At 37.5% G+C, this 22,138-nt stretch overlaps 1 protein-coding gene across 1 annotated transcript in view; it reads right to left on the reverse strand.

The window, feature by feature from the left end:
* The window catches only part of LOC145670275 (protein O-mannosyl-transferase TMTC1-like), a 2,166,608-nt gene that overhangs the window by 962,430 nt on the left and 1,182,040 nt on the right, over positions 1-22,138 (reverse strand). The window contains exon 7 of the mRNA XM_081738705.1: positions 14,602-14,791. Within this exon, the coding sequence (XP_081594831.1) occupies positions 14,602-14,791 (190 nt within the window). The remainder of the gene's footprint in view (positions 1-14,601; positions 14,792-22,138) is intronic.

A 22,138-nucleotide genomic window follows, 5' to 3' on the forward strand; every position in this document is an offset into this window, starting at 1 on the left:
GGCGCATATATCTATAGACGTCGATATAAAGTTGAACCATCTCGCACGCCAGCACCTCTGCCTAATCGATGAGAGAAATGCCAACAGTATAATTCACACCAGACAGCTGAATGGACAAACAACATCAAAAGTGGTTACTGTTCCTGCGAACATCCTACCAAAATCTGTCCAAACCTTCAAGAACCCCCACGTCGTGATCGCTGTTCTAAACGTCACCCGACGTAAAGCCATAAATGTAAAACTAAGCCTCAACCTGATCCACCTAACCCTAAACTCGTTGTTCCAATACGTTCGGTTGATGTACCAACTCCACCAGCAAATTCGTTACGTCATCCAGTTACTGTGAAGATATACTCCGTTTTCTCACTATTTCTCTACAGAACACTCATCCATTGCTTCGCAACCGAGTTCTAACTCAAATCATGCACGCAGCCAAATTGTTGTTTAATCTACAACTCCATGCAACTTATTCCGCACCGACAGTGCATTTTCAAATCGAACCACTTGAAATTTATGTTTAATATGGACAATTCTACGTACGGACTTACATTCACTTTCATTGTGAGTTACAATATATTTTTCCTTAACATATGATCACTGTTGACGCACAACCTGCTCTTCACACAGCTCATTCAGGAAGAACAAATGTCGCATTTGCTCTTAATAAAACTTACCTTGCCCAATATGTAACATGCTATATACCGAAGTATCACTTACTTCGACACGACGCTCCAACTGAACCACGTCTCTACGGAGGCATAGCTATTGGTATTCGGCAAAGTCTTTCTTATCGTGCAGTTACTGTCCCACGTACTCTTCACTTCCTGAACATAACATCACGACAAGTTATTTTAGAGGCAAAACAGTTACCTTTGTTACTATTTACTATCGTCCAGGCAAAGCTTTAAGCTATGATTTCTTTAGTTATATTGATACCAACTTCCGGCATTACATTATCATGACCGACTTCAATTTTCATAGCCGCTCCCAAAGTGACAAAGACAACTTTCTAGAATTTGTTCGGAATGAAACACGAGCTGAATTTCATACTTTTCATACTTTACCGAAACCTACACGTCCTATCAGTCGTACTACTCCTGATGTAGTCATAACTTCATCTTCACTACCTCAGACCATTCATACATCTGTACTTGGCTCCATAGGTAGCAACCATGTCCCCATCAAAGTCGAACTTCATTGTTCTCCTAACACTCAGCCGAAGCCTCCTCCTCAGAAGGTCTATTGCTACCAAAGGGCAAATTGGGAACAATATTGCACCGATTTAGACACTGCAGTAACTACGCTCACAATGCCTAGTATGCAATACGAACTCGATGGAACAATCACAGCACTTATTATAGCCTTTCAAGACGCAGCGCAACGTTTCATTCCAACAATCGAAGTTCAGCTACACAAACCTAAGTTACCTCCGCAATATTTTCCATGTATATCAGCATCCCGAAGGACTCTTCGTAAATATCTAGCTACGGGTAACATTGAAGCGCTTCGGCTTTACCGCCAATACCTAAGGATCACTCATAATTATATCGTTGCGTTTAAGAGACGGCATTGGATTCAAATTTGCAGCGCAGGAGCTAATGAAACACATCCTACAAAATATTGGCGCAAGTTCCATCAATTAGTCGGTAGAGTTTCTCGCACGCCTTACTCTATTGTTCATAATCATTAAGCTGTCCTTACGGATGCAGAAAATACTAATATTTTTGCTTAATATTTTCAAGATATATTTACACCTTTACCCGGTTGATATACATCAGATCGCTTGCAATCAACTATAAACCACATACCGATGCAGCTTTTATTTCCTTTCGCCCGTCTGATGATCATGATTTACAACCAAATAATCCTCTAACCATGCCGGTTCACCCCGAAACTGTTAGTAATACACTTAGAGCTGAACACAATACTCTGCTACATATGTACTCAACATACTAGCGCCTTATTATTTACTATTTCTTAGCACGATCTATACTTTTATTCTGCGAACTGGATATTTTCCACTCGACTGGAAATACTCAAAAGTTTTTCTATTCCAAAAACCAAAGAAACCTCCATCAGAAGTCACATCCTATCACCCTATTCACCTGAATAGTTGTCTCTGTAAAATCTTGGAAAGAATCCTTGTCCGTCACATCCACGACCATTTTCACTCACATAATCTTCTTCCAATACACCAAGCTGGATTTCGACCAAATTTTAGTACTCAAGATCAATTATTCCGTCTCACTACAGCTATTTACAATCAATATAATACAGGTTTTCCTTCTTGCCTTGTAACATTTGGTTTGGAAAAGGCTTTTGACAAAGTTGAACACCCTAGCTTAATATACAAACTTCGTAACTACTCCTGGCAACTTTGTACATCCGCTTCATACACTCCTTGTTAATAGGATGACTAGTTTATATCTCAAGCAATGGAAGGCTATATCAACCTATCTTATTGCAATCTCGTGTACCACAAGGCTCATCTTTGTCTCCTTTATTATACTTACTGTACGTCGCTGATCTCATTGTTCCTAATAACACCACATTATTTCTGTTTACTGACGACACTGCTTTTTTCACAACTGACCGCACAGTACATTCTTTTAATAAAACCATGCAAGTAGCTATTGCTGCATTTGTGCGATGGTGTCATGTTTGGAGGTTCAATATTAACTCTTCCAAAACACCAACCATAGTTTTCTTACCACATCGACGCCGTTCACGAGTACATCGAAATCCTTAATCTAATTCGTCTTCAGGTTGATCTTACGTCCATTCCAGTTTCAAGTATTACGTATCTCGGTGTCTCGGTGTCTATTACGTATCTCGGTGTCATTTTTGACACTCACCTTACCTGGACTCCACATCTCACCAAACTCATAGGTCAAGCGTAAAATCGACTTAATCTTCTCAAGCGATTAGTTGGCACAACCTGTGGATTAAGGACACATACCGTTCTCAAAACATATAAAATCTTCATGCGGAGTATATTAACCTTCGGACACACAGCCTAGGCTCTGCGCCCCTAAAATTCTATCAAAAAATTTGCTATACTCGAACGTCATTCAACTGAACTCCCTGTGGTGTATAACGAATCATCCTCTTTCCACTCAATCACTTATGCAAAAGACGGAAAGATGGATAATTACATGTTACTATAAAATACCACTTTTCAAATATTTATGCCTTAACGCTACTAGTTTGTGAGTTTTTTGAAAACTACTCATTGTTTTTGGCGGTATCCGGTCAAAACAACGCATGGACAAAAACCGCGCAAGGACAAAAACCGCACATGCAAATACCGCGCGAAGAAAAACCACGCAAGGACAAAACCGCTCATGGAAATACCGCGTGGGCAAATACCACGCAAGGACAAAAACCGCGCATCCAATACCGCGTGGACAAAAACCGCGCATGAACAAACACCGTGGAAGGACAAAAACAGCGCATGGAAATACCGCGTGGACAAAAACAGCGCAGGAACAAAAACCGCGCATGCAATTACCGCGTGGACAAAAACAGCGCATGAACAAAAACCGCGCAAGGACAAAAGCAGCGCATGCAAATACATAGATGAACATTTTGCACTAATCTCGCTCGCACTTGTGCTCACTCCTTTCAACTGGGCGCGCGCTGACTCAGGCTTGCGATCACTTACCTCAATTTGGCTCGCGCTTCCGACAATTTTCCTCGACTGTTCTCGCAATCACTCACGCTCGCTTGATCTCGCGCTCACCTCTCTCAACTGAGCTCGTACTCACTCGGGCTTGCATTCACACGATCGGGTCAAGATAGAAATTAGGTTGAGAACCACTGCCACAGACTTTACAATTTATATAGACATCCTTAGGAAAGAGGAGTCACGAACAATTACAGCATAAGTCCCATAAGTTTGACAACCCAAATTTCTTTTCTGTGTTTCAGGTGGCATAATGGACAGGCACTCTTCCTAGTTAAATCGGTATAAGAACAAAAATAGTGCATGGAGAAACACCACGCAAGGACAAAAATAGCCCATGCAAATACCGCCTGAGCGAAAACAGCCTATGGATAAAAACCACAGATGAACATTTTGTTCTAGGCTCGCTCGCGCTCGAGCTCACTTCTTTCAACTGTGCTGTCACGGACTTGGGCTTGAGATAACTTGCCTCAATTGGGCTCGCGCTTCCGACCAATTTTATCGACTGTTTTCACAATCACTTGTGCTTGCGGTCAACGCGGATCGCGCTCACCTCTCTTGAATGGGTTCGTACTTACTCCGACTTGCATTCACACGAGCGGGTCAAGATAGAAATTAGGTTGAGAACCACTGCCACACACTGTTTACAATTTTATAAACATCCTTAGCAAGAGGATTCAGGAACAATTACAGCAGAAAAAGAAATAATTTTTATTTTATTTATTTAAAGAAAGAAGAAACTTTAATATATTGTGTGTATCCAATATATTAAAGCATATACTTAAAAATACACAAACATATTAAATTAAAAAATAACAATATAGAAAATATTAATGGAACAAAGTAAAAGCATAAGGAAAAGTAAAGTGCTACAAAATCTAACAAGTCAAATTTCCTACTTGTAAGTGCTATTAATTCTCCAAAGGAAATCGGACTTCCTAGTTTCCTTTTATTGATAGAGTTTAACGTACCCGGCATTCAGAGATGACAAGACTTCGGACTTCCAGATTAATTCAGTGCACTTATTCCTATATTGCGAAAATTTTTGAATTTCTTCTATAAAGAATAAAGAAGACAGAAAATGCTAGCTCCTAATCAAAAGCTTGTGTGTGAGCGTGATTCTAGTATTTTATTTACTTATTTATTTTCTTGCCGCAACATATAAGGTTTATAAATCGTAGTTTTAGTTAACGATAGTTTTTAATAATATTTTGGATTATTTTAACCACTGTAAAATTAACTTTTACATACTTTAAAATTACTTTCCTCTTTGATTCGGAGTAGGACTTCATTATAGATCAACGGAGCTTTGTAATATGTTTAATATTAAGTTATAGATTTACTCGTTCCTTTAATTTCTAAATTTTTGTTTGTCATATTTCTGGTTATGTACAAGTTTTATTCCGTCCGATTGTTTCTATTCTTTTTAACATATGTTAATATGTTCTGCGAATATAATTTTGAAAGTGGTAACACTGAAATTGGTCATAGAGTCTATCTAGTCTAAGGTTGCCAGATTTTGTAAACAAAAAACAGGGACATCAATCTCAGGCTCTACAGGGTGATTCACGAAATCCGTAACAGGACCTTAACTCAGGTCTTAGTGTACAGAAATCTTTGAAAAAAATAAAGTGCATATGCTGAATTCGTATGGTGATGTTTCTGACATCAGGAGCGTCTCAGAAATTCCTCTATGGAAGAACAAGTTCAAAATTTTAAATGGAAGCAGGGATTTATTTTGCCTCCATTGAAACAATCACTAAATTTTGAACAACTCTGAGAGGAAACACTTTGTCATGTCTCTTTCCGTTTGGGAGCTACATGTGCTCACTAATACTTCAATGCGAGGATAGGAAATAATTGTTTGAAACTAAAGTGAAGCAAGAAAGTGAACATGAGAAAGTGAACATGAGGAGGAACGGTACAATTTTCGAAAACAGTGATTTCTCGTGAATACCTCTATTGGTGGCGGACAACTTCAAAATGTCAGATAGAAACAGAAGGTCGATTATGCTTGCGTTGAAAGAAGCACTAAATATTGGACACATTCATAGGAATAGTTTATGATTGTTGGTACCGTATGGATACTACAGAAGCTGAGTTGTTGGGGAAAAATATGATGAGATACGATTTACGACGCCACATTGGGGTGGATTTTGTTACTTCATATTGCAAAATATCTTGAGAAACAAGCATCGGACGAAAAAAACTGTGAGAAATGAAAAGTTAATATTTTCCAGGGAGAAATTTACGTATGCTAAAATTAATCTCTGCTTCCCTACTTAAGGGCGAAACTGAAAACTGATATGGAAACTCCATCATTTTAATTGCAGATTCGTATTCTAAGGGGAAAATACGTAAATATTATCCGAAACAGTTTTTCGAACTCTGATAGGTGGTGGTGTAATCAGTTAAATATAGGTTCACTAAGGTAACTTTAATTAAGTTTGTAAGATAGGAGTTTATTGTCTTTCTCAGCACCGAAGCTACGTAAAATTCATAGGGACTATTTAACGTGGAATTCAAACCACTGTAATAGGTCGAGACACGGCTCTTCCAATAGAGAAATATACATTTTTCGAGTTGAGACATTACATTTTCGAGACGAGACAGCCACAAATCTTGTCTCGTGCGCATCCCTACCTATCTGGAGGCCCGGAGCTAGAAAAGAAAGGTGGCTACTTTCACTAATCTTGTCTTTATAGATTTTTCTAGCATTTTAGCACCGTTACTGAGGATTGATATAAGTCTATAGTTATTAGGGTCAGCCTTTAAGCCTTTTTTACATATAGGTTTTATTACAGCTGTCGTAAAATCATCAGGAAATACACCTGTTTCTAAACTTAGGTTAAAGATATACTGCAAAGGTTTTAATATATTTGATTTCGTATGTTTCAGTACACTTGCTGATAATGCATCTATACGAGATTTTGTTTTTGATGATATTCATTTATGAAGCGTTCAATTTCCTGTTCAGTGATTGGAGTGAAAATATGGAGTTTACTACTTTTGTTTGGGAATTAAAATTAAAATTTATTTTTTTTATCAAAATCTTTGCTAACTACTTTTTGCAACACTGGAAAAATGCTCATTAACTTTCAACTATTAACATTGGATCACGTTCATACGATAAAAGACCGTTTTTAGTGTTTAGTTCATTTATTTCTACATATTTTTTGTCATTTTATCTATAATATCTGTTATTACCTTCCATAATTTACTATCATTGTTATTATATAATATAATTTGTTTTCTATAGTAATTATTTTTAACTTCTTTTATTAATTGAGTAAGTTTATTTCTATACCTTCTGTAATATTCCTTAAATTCTAAATCTTTTTGTTTTTTATGACTAAACGACTTAATCTATCTCTTTCTCTTATAGAGTTGACTAATCATTTTGTTATCCATTGTTTTATTTTCTGATATTTACTACTTACTTCTTTATTTTTATTCTTAATAAGTGAATTACTTATACAATTTTTCATAATTTGGATGAATTTCGAAGTGGCACTATTAACACAAGTAGTCTGTATCACCTGATTCCAGTTACATTTTTTCATTTCTTCATTTAATAAAGTATAATCTATAATTATTGTTTCATATGACGATGTTTCCCTCTTTTGCATCGTAATGGGAACATTTATACTAGTGAGAAAGTGGTCGGTTATACTTGTTTGCAGCACAGCTGATGTGACACCAGTGGACTTCGGTGCTTTAAAAAATATGATCTATACAAGTCTTACCCTTACTCTATCTTACAAGTCAACTTCCACAGACTGTTTACAATTCTTATAGACATTCTTAACAAAGATAAGTCAGGAACAATTACAGCCGAAGTCAACAAAGTTAAACAGAAGTCAGCTTAAGTTTGAGAAACCAAATGTCTTTACTGTGTTTCAGGTTGCATAATTGTCAGGCACTCTTCCTAGTTAAATAGATATAAGGACAAAAACCGCGCAAGGGCAAAGACAGCGCATGCACTAAAATAGCGCATGCAAATACAGCGTTGACAAAAATCATAGATGAACATTTTGCACTAGGCTCACTTGCGCTCGAGCACACTTCTTTCAACTGGGCTCGCGCTCACTGAGACTCGAGATCACTTACCTCAATTGGGCTCGTACTCAATCGAGCTTGCACATACTCCCTCAGCCGGGCCCGAGCTCGCGATCACTTCTCTCAACTAGACTCGCGATCATTTTCCCAAACTGGGCATGCAATCACACGGACTCTAACTCAATTGCCTTCAATGGGCTTGGCTCACTAATTCTACGTGGGCTCGCGCTCACTGGAACTCGCTTTCACTTTTCTCGACTGAGCTCGAGCTAGTGATTATTTCTCTCAACTGGACTAGCGCTCACCCGGGCTCGAAATCACTTAACCAAACCGGGCTCGCGCTCGCACTTACCTCTCTTGACTGGCCTCACTCTCACTGGGACTCGCGCTCACGCATATAATTGAGACACGGGCTCGCGCTCAATTATTGAGCCCGAGCCCAGCTGAGCATGAGTGTGCCTGTGAGCCCGAACTCGTGAGTTTGGACACGTATGACAAAAAAAGCGCATAAATCGCCCGCAATGCACATCCTTTTCGAAAGCAAACGTTGTACAATTTTTGATATCTAAATAAATAGTATTGCGTTCATACTTCTTATATTATGTTATCTTTATAGGTCAAGTCATCGGTTCGGTTTTGTATATCCATAGCGTATTGGTGTACAACCTTTCCCTTCATATCTATTCCATCTATCAAAACGAAAGTTGGTACTATCATTTTTAATCCCTGTAGTATTTTTCAAGATATATTTGGATTGTGTGCCTTTATCTGGGCCCACTCTAGAGAAGGCCAAATTTGATGGGAGGTATTTTAGGAGAGAATTTTTTCCAATTTCCCGTCTTGAAATACGTTTTCGGCGAAAATGCATAGCACCTATAGAGAACTTGTTTCATGCTGAAGAGAATGAACTATAAAGTATGACTTTCCTATGAATAGTGTTGATCCAATATCTTTTTCACTGCGAGTCTACAATTTTTTAAACGCTAACAGGATTAATGGACTCCGGGGACTTATTCCATCGTCTATTGCACCTAAAGTTTAGTGAATGAGCAAATTTTTGTTATGTTTATCGAATGGACTAGGTTTGATTGGGATGTCCCGACGACACGTTTATGTTTGTTCCTTGTGAGATTCGCATGTTATTTGAATACGGCAATGCGGATACTGGATAAATTTACTATTTACATAAAACACACTTTCCGACACCGTTCCCGACACACACACACACACACACTCGATGTATGCAAAGTTTGTATCCGGTTTTAATCGGGGATATACCGAGTGCAAGCATACAGTTTCTTTCTGAGACATGCGGAATGCCGACGTTCCTAGACAAGTCCTCAAGCCCAGAAGATTCACAACCACTTTTCCATTCATTCAGCTACACTATTATTAACATAATCCCTATTTCGGTGTTTCTCCGCTTTGTTTATAATTTTAATCATTTGTCCTAGTATATTATTCTCTTCTTACTTTTGATGAGTCATTTGTTATTTTGCTTAATATCCTATATAGTCCTCCACATTAGCTATAATTTCGTTTATTTCTTTAATTTTAATTGATCCCTTCCCTCTAGCCGTTCTTCCAGTAATGGACACCATAATACGTGATGTTCTAGTGTGCCTATATCTTTCCATTGACATCTTGGATGCTCTATTGTCCCATTTTGCGTAACGCGTGACTAGCAAGTAACAATTCACAAGTGTAACACTCCGATTTTGATAAAATTTGGCAGGTAGATACCTCACATGAAATGAACGAATACGTGTTTTTTCTGCGGAGAAACGGTTTTAGGGGGCAAAAGTCCCAACAAATATTTTGGAAGTTGAATCCCGAAAGGCAAAAGAAGTGAATCGAAGTGAACAAAATTGTCCACAGATATTGTAGACATGAATTGAGGAAATAAAAATGTGTTACGTATTTTCCTGGAAGAAACGGTTGAGTGGGGCATGGACCACTCCAAACATGTGATCACGAAATATCAAAAATACAAATAACAGTATGTTAGAAGTGCCTAAAGACATGAAGAATTGTGACAAAAGTTTGCATAGGGACAATAAGCAAAAAAAAAAAAAAAAAAAAACGAGTTTTTTATTTTCTGCGGAAAAATGGTTTTAGGGGCAAAAGCCGCAACAAAATTTTGAAATTTGACGCCCAAAAGGCAAGAAGTGGACCGAAGAAAATGAAATTGTGCACAGATAATTTAGAAGTAAGATAAGAGAATGCATGTTTCGTATTTTCTGACAAGAAAAAAAATTGTTGGGTGGACCGAGGAGTTGGGTGGCAGAAGGATTCAACTGAACCGAACGAAATTGTGCGTAAAAATTGTATATGTACAATAAGGTCTTTCGTGATTCACAAGTGTCTCTATCCGATTTCTTCAAATTTGGCAGATCAACAGTAAGCACAAACAGTATAGCGTACTCTATGGTATTTCAGGAGGCGCCTTTAACCCTTGCAATGTTTTTCCACATAAACAAAAACACGTGTCGATTTATTTCCTCCTTGCTGTTGGTGTGTCAAATTTGAATCAAACCGGGTATTGACATTTCAGAAAGAAGAAAGGCCTTACTTTAGTTACATAATATATACATAAAATTTCATTTGTTTCGGTCCACTCCTTTCTGCAATATTAAGGTAATATTTAGTTTTTTGGACGGGCCTTGGACCCAACAGTGTTTTCCGCAAAAATTAAAACACGTTTCCTTTGTTTCGCAAATTGTCCCTACACGAAGTTTCATTTCAAGTTTAAATATCCTTTAGGAACTTCTGACGTATACTTATTCGCACTTTTGATATTTTGTAATCAACGGTTTAGAAGTCCGTGCCCCACTCAACGGTTTCTTCCAGAAAAATACGAAACATGTATTCCCTCATTTAACATCTACAATATCTGTGCACAATTTCATGTACTTTAGTGCGCTTCATATTGCCTTTCGGTCGTCAAATTTCAAAATTTTGTTTGGCGGTTTTTGCCCCCTAAAACTGTTTTTTTTTCAGAAAATAAAAAAATATTCGTTTATTTTTCCTTATTGTCCTTTCGTTGCAATTCTTCATGTCCTTTAAACATCTGACATACGGTTACTAGCACTTTTGATATTTCGTGATCACAGGTTTAGAGGGGTCCGTGCCCCATCTAACCATTTTTTTAGGAAAATACGAAACATGTGTTCCGTCCTTCTACGTTTACAAAATCTGTGCACAATTTCGTTCACTTCGGTCCACTTCTTTTTGCCTTTCGAACATCAGTTTCCAAAATATTTTATTGGGGCTTTTGCCCCATAAAACCGTTTTTCTGCTGAAAATTTAAAAAAAGTACGTATTCGTTTGTTTTATTTTTAGTATTTATCTGCCAAATCAAAATGCTATTGTTACAATTGGGAAGTTTTACTTGTTATATTAGTCCTGACTGGCAGGAATCACCAGTAAATGAAGTCTATAGTAAAGATTCAAATACTGCAAGTCTGCCCGATCCATCAAAGAGTCGGATTCAGCGCAAGAGCTTCTGTACTTTGCTAGATTAGTCTCACAACTATTGCCTTAATGTTTACTTTCGGAAAGGGTGTGCATTGCGGGCCATGCATACGCTGCTTTTATCATAGGTGTCCAAACAAGCGAGCTCGACCTTGGCGCGCAGACATGCTCTGGCTGAATAAATGAGGACGAGCCTGACTGAGCCCGAGGATCAATGAAATAAGTAAGCGCGAGTTCGACTGAGCTTGAGTGCAGTCGAGATAAATGAATGCTAGACCGAATGAGCTAGAGCCCAGTTGTGAGAAGTGATCGTAGGCCTCAGTGAGCGCAAGCTCAGTTGAGAGAAGTTAGCGCGTGTCCGAGTGAACGCGACCCCACTTAGGATTAGTGAGATAGAGCACATTCGAGAGAATTGAGTTCGAGCCCAGTTTCTGGAAGTGATCGGGACCCCGAGTGAGCGCAAGCTAAGGTGAGAGAAGTGATCTCCAACGCGACCCCAGTGAAGGGAAATTAGCGTGAGCATGAGTGAGTGCAAGCTCATGTGAATTTATCCCTGAGTGAGTGCGAGCCCAGGGAGAGAAGCAAGCGCGATCCCCACTGAGGTAAGTGATCGCGAGCCAGAGTGAGCGCGAACCCAGTTGAAAGGAGTGAGCTCTAGCGCGACCGAGCTTAGTGTAAAATTCTCATGTAGGGTCCATGGCAAAATGTCCATGGGGTCTTTTCGCTCACGCAGTGTTTGCAAGCGGTTTCTGTCCTTGCGTGGTTTTTGTTCATGCGCTGTTTGCCGCGCTGTATTTGTATGCGCTGTTTTGTTGTTGCACTGTTTCTCTCCATGCGCTGTTTTTGCCGTTGCGCGGTTTTTTCCTTATATCTATTTAACAAGGAAATGTGCCTGTCAATTATGCAACCTGAATCACAGTAAGGACATTTGGATTGTCAAACTTATGTGTTTTCTTCTGTAATTATCCTAGCTCATCTTTCCTAATGACATCTATAAAAATTTTAAACAGTCTATAGCAATGGTTCTCAACCTAATTCATATCTTGACCCGTACGTGTTAGTGGAAGCTCGAGTGACTACAAACCCAGTCGAGAGAGGTGAATGCGAACCAAAGTGACATCGATTGCAAGTGATTGTGAGAACAGTTGAGGGAAGAGATGGGAAGCGCGAGCCCAATTCAGGTAAGTGATCGCGAGCCCTCGTGAGCGCGGTCCCAGTCGAGAGAAATGAATCCGAGACCGAATGAATGCGAGACCAGTTGTGAGAAGTGATCGCGAGCCTCAGTGAGCTCAAGCTCTTTTGAGAGAAGCGAGCGCGAGTCCGAGTGAACGCGACCCCACTTAGGATTAGTGAGATCGTGCCCATTCGAGAGAATTGAGTGCGAGCCCAGTTTCTGGAAGTGATCGGGACCCCGAGTGACCGCGAGCTAAGATGAGAGTAGTGATCCCGAGTGCGAGCCCAGTTTAGGGAAGTTCGCGTGAGCTCGAGTGAGTGCAAGCTCAGTTGAGGAAAGTGAGCGCGAGTGTGAGTGAACGCGAGCACATTCGAGAGAATTGAGTGCGAGCTTGTGTGAGCGCGAGCCCAGTTTGAGGAAGTGATCGCGAACCAAGTCAAGAGAAGTGATCGCGAGCTCAAGCTATGTTGATGGAAATGAGCGTGAGCCCGAGTGAGTGCGAGCTCAATTGAGAGAAGTGAACATGAGCCCAAGTGAGCGCGAGCCCAGTTAAGAATAGTGAGTGCAAGCTCGTGTTAATTCAAGCCGGAGTGAGTACGAGCCCAATGGACCGAAATGAGCACGATCTCCATTGAGGTAATTGATCGCGAGCCAGAGTGAGCGCTAGCCGTTGAAAGGAGTGAGCTCGGACGCAAACGAGGTGGTTGTAAAATGTTCATCTATGGTTCATGGCAAAATGTCCATGGGGTCTTTTCGCTCACGCAGCATTTGCATGCGCTGTTTCTGTCATTGAGTGGATTGTATTCATGCGCTGTTTGCCGCGCTGTATTTGTATGTCGTTTTTGTCGTTGCGCTGTTTTTCACCATGCGTTGTTTTTCTACACGCGGTATTTGCATGCGCTGTTTCTGTCCTTGCGCGGTTTTTGTTCATACGCTGTTTTGTTCACGTGGTATTTGCATGCGCTGTTTTTGCCCTTGTGCGGTTTTTGTACATGCGCTGTTATTGTCCACGCGGTATTTGCATCCGCTGTTTTTGTCCTTGCGCGGTTTTTGTCCATGTGATGTTTTTGTCCACGCTGTATTTACACACGCGGTTTTCGCCCATCGCAATTATTGTTTGTGCTGTTTTGACATAGAACCGTTTTTGGCTCCATGGAAGATAACCGGGCAAGGACGTTGGACGTGACAGTGAAACAATGAACATATTGCGTAAAGAAACGGTTCATCGCTGCAGTCTGTTTGTAGTTATGATATTGCTCCTACTTCTATCTCTATCTCTCTCTCTCATTTTTCTCACTCTTGATTTAAAATATAAATCACATGCGAGAGCTGCTGGAAAATTTTGGGTAAACTACTGTTTACAGTGGCGCTAGTGTTCCCATAATATAAAAGTCGAATGAATAGGTCTGTCTTTGTTTAAATTGTGTTTGGATTGTTTGCAGAAGCCGATTCTTTTTTTCACAACAGTCTGAAGAAGTTCCTCAGAAACTGTTATTCGGAATGTGTCAGCAGCTGCTTCAGCCATCATAATTCGCTTCCCAACTTCTAATTTTTCATGTGTGAGAATCAAAACAATTGATTAATAGTTAAATTGTAACAGTAAGGAAAATGAGTAATTAATTTAACATTTTCATTACAAATAAAACAACGATTTGTTGTGCTGATTGGGAACTGACATTGTCGTATGAAAGATTATGCAACAATTTTAGTTCTTTTACGCAATTGTTGGTAGTCTCTGTCAAACAAATTGTTATCTGCCTTCAATATTTATAATCCTTCGATGTATAAAGCTGTGCTTGTCACTTTTCCTGTTCAACCAAAAAAACAGCAATCATTTCCTTGGCAGCAATTCTCAGGCAACTTTTGTTGCAAGTGATGTGCGTACGGCATGTGTTTTTACGCTATATGAAAGGTATTTTCCACTATACTTGTTTATGTCCATATCTACCTCGCTGACGCACATGCTCCGTAAGGATGTACCACAGCGACACCAGCGTAGCATTCATGCTTTAGTAGCTATCTAGCACAAAATTGTACCACGTTTTGCTGACATTTTATGGTATATGCCTATACGCAGATTTATACCCATAACGGGTAAGCCCTCATAAACTGGATTTTCACTCAGTAATGCCATCCTTCTCGGTGGATTTTATTATAACAAATATTTGGAACCCAGGAAATTCTCACTTCAGAAGCTAACAAAACTTACCTCAAAATCCGTAATTCCCTTGTACGCCAGTAGAAGAAATGTAAGGAAGAAGATGAACGTTGCGAGATTTCTAGAATCTCCCAGACTGGTAACAAGAGGCACGGAGCCCATCTGCCAATCATGACTTAACGTGGACGGGCAAAGCAGCAACCAACAATTGAAAGCTGCAAGGTAGCAGAATGTTAAAAATCTGTAAAGATGTAAAGAAAAAAAAAAATATTTAGTTGCAGTCACTTTTGAATATTTTCCGATATTTTAAATTGATTAATATTTAATATCTAAATACTAAAACAATCTATATGTGAACCGTTTAAATTTTAACATTTTATTTTTAAATAGCTATTGTAGGTTGTATTATGGATGCAATGATTATCTGCATTGACAAGTATCGAAAATTCAAGCAAATATCCTCCTCTCGGTTATAAGAATAGCATATTTGCCCTTGGCGAGAGAGATTCCAATTCGATGTCAGGAGTTCATGTGGTTTTGAAATGTCCACTGTCATATAGCTTTGTTTCTGAAGAGGGGGTCAAATTTAAAATCAACTTTTAAGAATTAGAGTTGTCATATTTCACCACTGTAAATAAAGGACGCATGTTCTAGAAATTTCTCCTTCGAAATTCTAGAATATTATTAGTATAAAATTCTATAATTCTACACATGTAGCAAAGTTCTACACTTACAAAAGAATAAATCCATTTGTTCTTATATACATAAAATAATAACATACGTGGACTAATCTCTTACGAATAATCAAAATAAGTGTTACCTTACGTCAGGGTTTCCCAACCTTTTTCAACTTGCGGCACACTACAGGTGTAACTTGAATTCTCGCGGCACACCCATATATATATATATTACTATTATTATTGATAATATAAAATATCGTCGTATTTTTATGTGATTACTGATATTCTTCTTACAAAGAAGAAAGCTCGATCACTGATTTTTCCCCGTGGTAAATCATTATGCTTACTTTTCATTCTAATTTTAAAATAGAAAACAATTGCAATGAAATATAGGACTCGGGTTTTTAAAAATCCACTTTCTCTTTCGAAAACTGTATCTAACCTTTTACTAAAAGGGAAGATCACTATATAACGAACAAATAAATAAATATACTTTTAAAACACAAATGTAGGTAATTTGTATGCATGTTTACTTTGTCGAATTTATTGAATGATATGTTAAAATTTCAAGTTACGAAATAGTCTGCAACAATAAAGAAGCAATAATGGTCATGACAATGATAAATACGTTTTTCAACATCAAAAATGTACAGAAAAGTAACACAGTATGAAACTTAAAATTGTAGATTTATAGTAGAGGTTCATAGTAATGTGAAATACAAATATAAATTTTTCCCTATGTCTTGCAATTTGGTTCCTATAAAATTAATAATTTGTTTCGATTTCCTCGCGGCACACCAGCGGCCCATTCACGGCACACCAGTGTGCCGCGGCACACCGGTTGGGAAACACTGCCTTACGTAAAGAAAATCCCATAGTAATGTATACATATAAGTGATTAAAAAAATCATTGATTCTCTAATATAGTAAAATACAATAAATGAGACAACTAACAATACAAACAATTGGAAAGAAAAGTCTGGTATAACTATATAAAAACAAGGAAACTCCAACATAATTTTTCAATATCATAATGGAATATTAAATAATAAATTGGAGTCGTCACTATATTCTCCATCAATCAGTTTTTTAAGTCTTACGTCTGCATATTGGATTCTTTTTCCATCTTCTCGTGTCCTGTATTAGGATTGGAAAGAATGTATACGTCAGTGTCTATCCGGTTTACTGTCGCGCAGAGACCAAAATACATAAGCATAAGAACGTTTTGATACACGTGCAAGACACTTTTTATTTATGTTCCAGCAAGCAAACTGTTTATTTCATTATTACCCTGGTTCTTGATTTTAACGGGAACTGGTACGTTTTCGAATTTATGAAAGTGTGACCTGATAATCCAATCTTGTGTTCGTAATCTTATATACATCAAGTATTTCATCAAATATCTCCGGATGTTTTGAGAAGAGGGATGCACGTTTGGCCTTCTAAAATTTTGTTAAATCCTCGTATGTTTCAGTGTGGGTAATTATATCTTTCTCTGTGAGCTTCGTCTCGACTCTTAGCCAGTAGGATGGTGTCAAAACAATAATCTTCAACTGAGTGAATGTTAGAAATTTCCTTTCCTCCGACTTTTGTGCTGGGGTGCCCATCTTTAGCCTTTTCCCAAATGTACACGATGTCACATCCTGAGTTTCTGTATGTCTTTCTAAAGCAAACATATCATCATGAAATTCACCTATATTTTGCAGGTTACCAGACAAAAATTTCTTCGATATTACGTAATACAAGATCACCATTATCAATTTCCATATCTTTAAAGCTAACTTCCACGACGTAGTGACGCTGCAGAACTACAACCCCTTTCCCATAATGCTAAAATGACATTTGATATTAAAAAAAGTAGGCGATAAATTGGGATCCGATAATAAAGTCCCTATCAGACTCAATGATTCTAATAGTCTATAATGTTTTCCCATTAATAAGGATTTCCAATACCGTTTATCCTTTTATCACTGCAACTTTTTTTTTCTTTTTTTAAAAACCAAAGGTAGATGTTACTTTTATATTATTCACCTTCAAAAGGCAGGCACTGGAATACAATTCATAGCAGTGGCCCGTAAGTTTCACTAATAAAGAGAATACCACGTTAAGTTCGGGAAAAATTATATTGTTATTTATATACACTGGTTCATCTTCTATGTTTAATAAGTGGTCAGAAATTGGGTTACCCTCTTTAAAAGTTTCTCTATTCAGAGACATTTTCTTCCCATTCCTTAATATTGACCAGAAATTATTAAAAATTTTACTCATGGATTGGTGTTCTTCTTCTTCATACAAGCTACACTTAAGGTAACTTGCATCCAATCTGTACTCTACTTTCTTATTAAGGTTTCATCGTTAACTCCTTCATTTGGATTTTCTAGCTTATACTGGGATGAGTACTTCGCCAACTGAACGTTTTGCGAAATACTTAAACATCCATATCATTCTATTCCCAAGCGTGTGTTTCTCTTTTCGCTGCCTGTTGGGAAAGCTGTTGTGGGCATTTCCGCTATTTGCATGCCCTTGATTCATTGGAGACTGACTTCAATACTCATATATTTCAAGCAACTATATCTGCTCATCATCGCTATAGTCTCACCTGTTATTTTGTCCCCGAAACCTATTTCCACGCTGGAACCCTCTCAAGAAACGATAAGAACTTCTGAACAAGTTTCTATTGTTATTACTACCATTATTATTGTTGCTTATGGCACGTCCCCGGTTACGGTGTCGCTCCCAGAAGTTTGTGTACGCATTTCGTTCTCTTCTAATTTCTCGAGGCTATTCCATGTGAAAGAAATCTGATTGTGTCAATTATTTCTTTCATATCGACTTGGTTTAGTTTGATTTAGCCTCAAACGTATATTGTATTCTTATCGAAAGATATATGGAATTCTACGTATACCATCATATTATACTCTTTTCCGAATAGTGACTGTCACGTTCTCGGTAGGTAGCTTGTATCTCACAACGCGAAATATCCACTGAAGTATTAATATGTAGATCTATTAGTAACTGTCATGGAGGGATCTTTAACAAAGAGGATCCAACGCACAATTTTGATGTAAGCCTAGATGACACGAATCATACAGTTGTTTGTTCACTTTTGAGACAAAATGGCTGGTAAGGACATTTGTCCTCAGTTTTGCCAGACTCTCCTGATTCAAGTACGTAGTAATGAACTGTGTTATAAACTCATCAAATGTGCTATTTTTGTTTTGCATTACCTCAAAACCTTCAAATCTAGAGCCCTCTAGTGTTCTTGATATGTATGACAAACGGAATTTTGGAGATACATCAGTTAACTCAAAATAATTATCCATGTGAGCCTCATTCTCGTGTTTTATTTATTTTCTTGTCGTAACATATGAGGTTTATAATTCTTACTTTTAGCTAACAATAGTTTATTTAAACACACACCAATTTTTTTAACCACTGTAAAATTAACCTTTTATATGTTTTGAAATTACTTTCATCTTTGATTCGGAGTGGGAGTTCATTATAGATCTTCTTAGCTCTGTAATATGTTTGGTATTGAGTTATAGATTTACTCGTTGCTTTAATTTCTAAATTTTTTATTGTCACATTTCTGGTTATATATGCGTTTTTTATTACTTCCCATTTGCTTCTACTCCTTTCAACATATATTAATACCTTCTGCAAATAAATTTTATAATTTTGAAAGTGGTAATACTGAGAATTGGTCTAGTCTACTTTCAACTCCCTTTTTTTTAAACATATTCTTACAATATTATTTTGCTGAACAATCAGAGGTTTTAAATGAGGAGGGTAAACAGCACCCTATGCTATGCAGTATTTATAAGAGCATAATATACAGTTCGTAATATTTTTATGCTTACAGTGTTTCGTAATTGAACAAATTTATATAATAATTTTCTTAGTATTGTGGCGATATGTGTAATGTGAGAAGACCATTTAAATGATTATCAATAAATATACCTAAGTATTTTACTTTATTTTCACTAATAAGAGGACTACAGTTACATTTTTCAGTATCTTGACAATAATGCAATATTAGTGACATGTTTTCTGTCTGTCCTGTTAAAGTTGGTGAAAACGTTATATACCTGTTTTTTTCAGCATTTAATACTAACTGATGATTATCAAGCCATTATTTTACTTTCTTCATTTCTGCTTCAGTTTTCTTGAATACGTCTCTCCATGTTTTAGCAGTAAATATAAGGGAGGTGTCATCAGCAAATGAGTATATATGCCCGTCTATTTTGAAATTACACCAATCATTTATATAAATTAAAAATAATATTGGGTCTAATATAGTTCCTTGAGGGAGTCCTTGTTTTTACGTATAAATAATTGCTTTGAAAATTACCTATTTGGACGGCCTGTTTTTTGTCTTTCAAATAACTTAAACCAAGATAGCGATATACCCCTTATTCCACATCTTTCTAGTTTATTTAAAAGAATTTTGTCTGATATTGTGTCGAATGCTTTAGCTAGGTCTAGGAAAACTGCAATCACTTTTTCAGCTTTATCAACATTTTTACAAACAATCTCTGCTAAATTGTATACCGCATCTGATGTACTTTTACCTTTTTGAAGTCCATATTGACTGGAAGAAAAGAATTTATTTGGTTCAAGAAAATTAACTAATCTTCTCTTCATACATTTTTCTAACAGTTTAGCACAGTTACTGGGGATTGATATCGGTCTATAGTTATTAGGATCACCCTTTGAGCCTTTTTTATATATAGGTTTTATTACAGCTGTCTTAAAATCATCAGGAAATACACTTGTTTCTAAGCTAACGCCTAAATCTTTACTAGGCGTTTGTAATTGATTCAGTAATTCCCTCCGAAAAAAAGTTCTGCTATTCTTTCTTCAGCTTTCTATTCTAGTTCCTACTTTTACAATTGAATTTTTCATTTTACGCAATAGGCATAGTATGTGATTCATGCTGATGGTATTCGATACTTCTGATCCTGACTTTCTCTTCCAGTGCTCACAATTTTTGGGAAAATCAACAGGAACTTCAGGAAAATCGCCCTAACAAATTAGAAGGAAGTAGAGATTAAGCACAGTTGTTTATTAGCTCATATTAATAAAATACTAAATGTCCTCTAGAATCCAGCTTGTGCTCTGGTCGCCATCTTGGAAAACGACAACCAAATTTATGTTGTTTTTTTTTAAATTACTTGAAAATCGTTACAGATATCGAAAACTTTCAAGAGACAAAAACTATTCTTCATGAAAAACAAACATTTTTATATATAACATTTTTTCGTAAGATGAAAAATAAAAAAAAAAATACACAAGATTCAAGATCACTAATTTTGAATCTTATTGAGGATATGCAAAATTCAAATAGATTTTTCTAGTACAGTTGTTATAATTATAAAAACTTTCTTAGCAGAGAATTAGTTATCAGAGATATCAAATAGCATTTCCAGTATTGCAACTCGTCTAGTGCATTTGACTTCCATCCGTAAAATTTTAATAAAAACTTCTCCAGTAGCTTTGATTGCTTCTTTTTTGGCATTCCCTTCGTTTAATATTTTAATCGCTTTTCTTAATTCTGAAGAAGTATGAGTCCTCTAACTTTACTTTTATTATATATTGCTGATGTGCCGCATCCAGCAATGGCATGAACAAACAGTAATACACCACAAGCCTCCCCAATTTTCCTCTTCTGTATTGAGATGTTAAAGATACTTGGTAAGCTGTTGGATCTTCTTGGCTTGAGAAACCATAGCTCTTCAAAATCTTCAGGCGCTAAGGCAGTTAAAAGGACAAGTGGATCTGTATCCTTTCAACAACAACTGTTATATTTTTACTATGGACTCGATTGAGAGCAGTCCTAACAATAAAAGTATCTACAACACTCTCTGCCTCTAGAACAGTGTGTAGCCTTTAGCTGTCAAGACATGCATCAAAAATTAAATGAGAGCTCGTTTGTTGTTTCTGTTTGCAAGAAAATCTGCCTGTGATATAGTGGTTGATGTATGTTCATCGAGAATAATGTCTCGAAAAGATCGTTTAGTTGCTCATCTTTTTTGCTCTGCTCTTTTTCTTCTTTCTTTATCTTTATATCCATCAAGCACCACTGTACAAGAATATATGTTATATAAAGGGTGCGGCAGAAATAGTTAGACGATGGAAAATGAACATAGAAAACGTAACCCGATAGATAACGTGCTCATTGTTGTTTTGTTTTGTAAAGTGGTTCAAAGCATTGTGTATGTATGTAGCTTTGTTCGACTGTTCGGTGCGCATGCGAAGTATTGGAAGAATTATGTAAGCCTTCCGTCGGTAGCCATGGAGCGTTGGTCGGACGAACATCACGCTTTTGCAGTGGAGTGTTTCTTCAAGAACAAAGACTCTGCAATAATTACGCAGCGTAAGTTTCGGAGTCATTTTAACATTCGCAGAAATGGACAAGTACCAACACGACAAACTATTCTTAATTGGGTGAAAAGTTCCGAGCTTCGGCTTCTGCAAAATCAAAAAAATCCCCAGGTCGTCGACGTTCAGTGAGAACACCAGGCAACATAGAGAAGGTTCGAGAAGCATTAATTAGAAGTCCAAGGCGTTCAGCTCGTCGGCATGCTGTCACTTGGCATGTCAGATAGGAGTGTGCGGCGAATATTACACCAGGACCTACACTTCAACGTATTCAAATTTCATATGATTTAAAGGTTGCTCCCTGAGGATTTTAATGCTCGCATACAATTCTGCAATATGCTGTTGCAAATGATTAATGAGAACCCAAACTTTCTACAGAGGTTAATCATGTCCGACGAGGCTCATTTTCACATTGATGGGTGTGTAAATAAGCAGAATTTTCGTTACTGGGCACCCAGAAATCCAATATTGTTGCATGAAGTGCCCCTTCATAGCCCTAAAGTAACAGTATTGTGTGGTGCTTATTT

The sequence above is a fragment of the Thermobia domestica genome, chromosome 14, assembly GCF_964235325.1.
Source record: "Thermobia domestica chromosome 14, izTheDome1.hap1.1, whole genome shotgun sequence".
NCBI lineage: Eukaryota > Metazoa > Arthropoda > Insecta > Zygentoma > Lepismatidae > Thermobia > Thermobia domestica.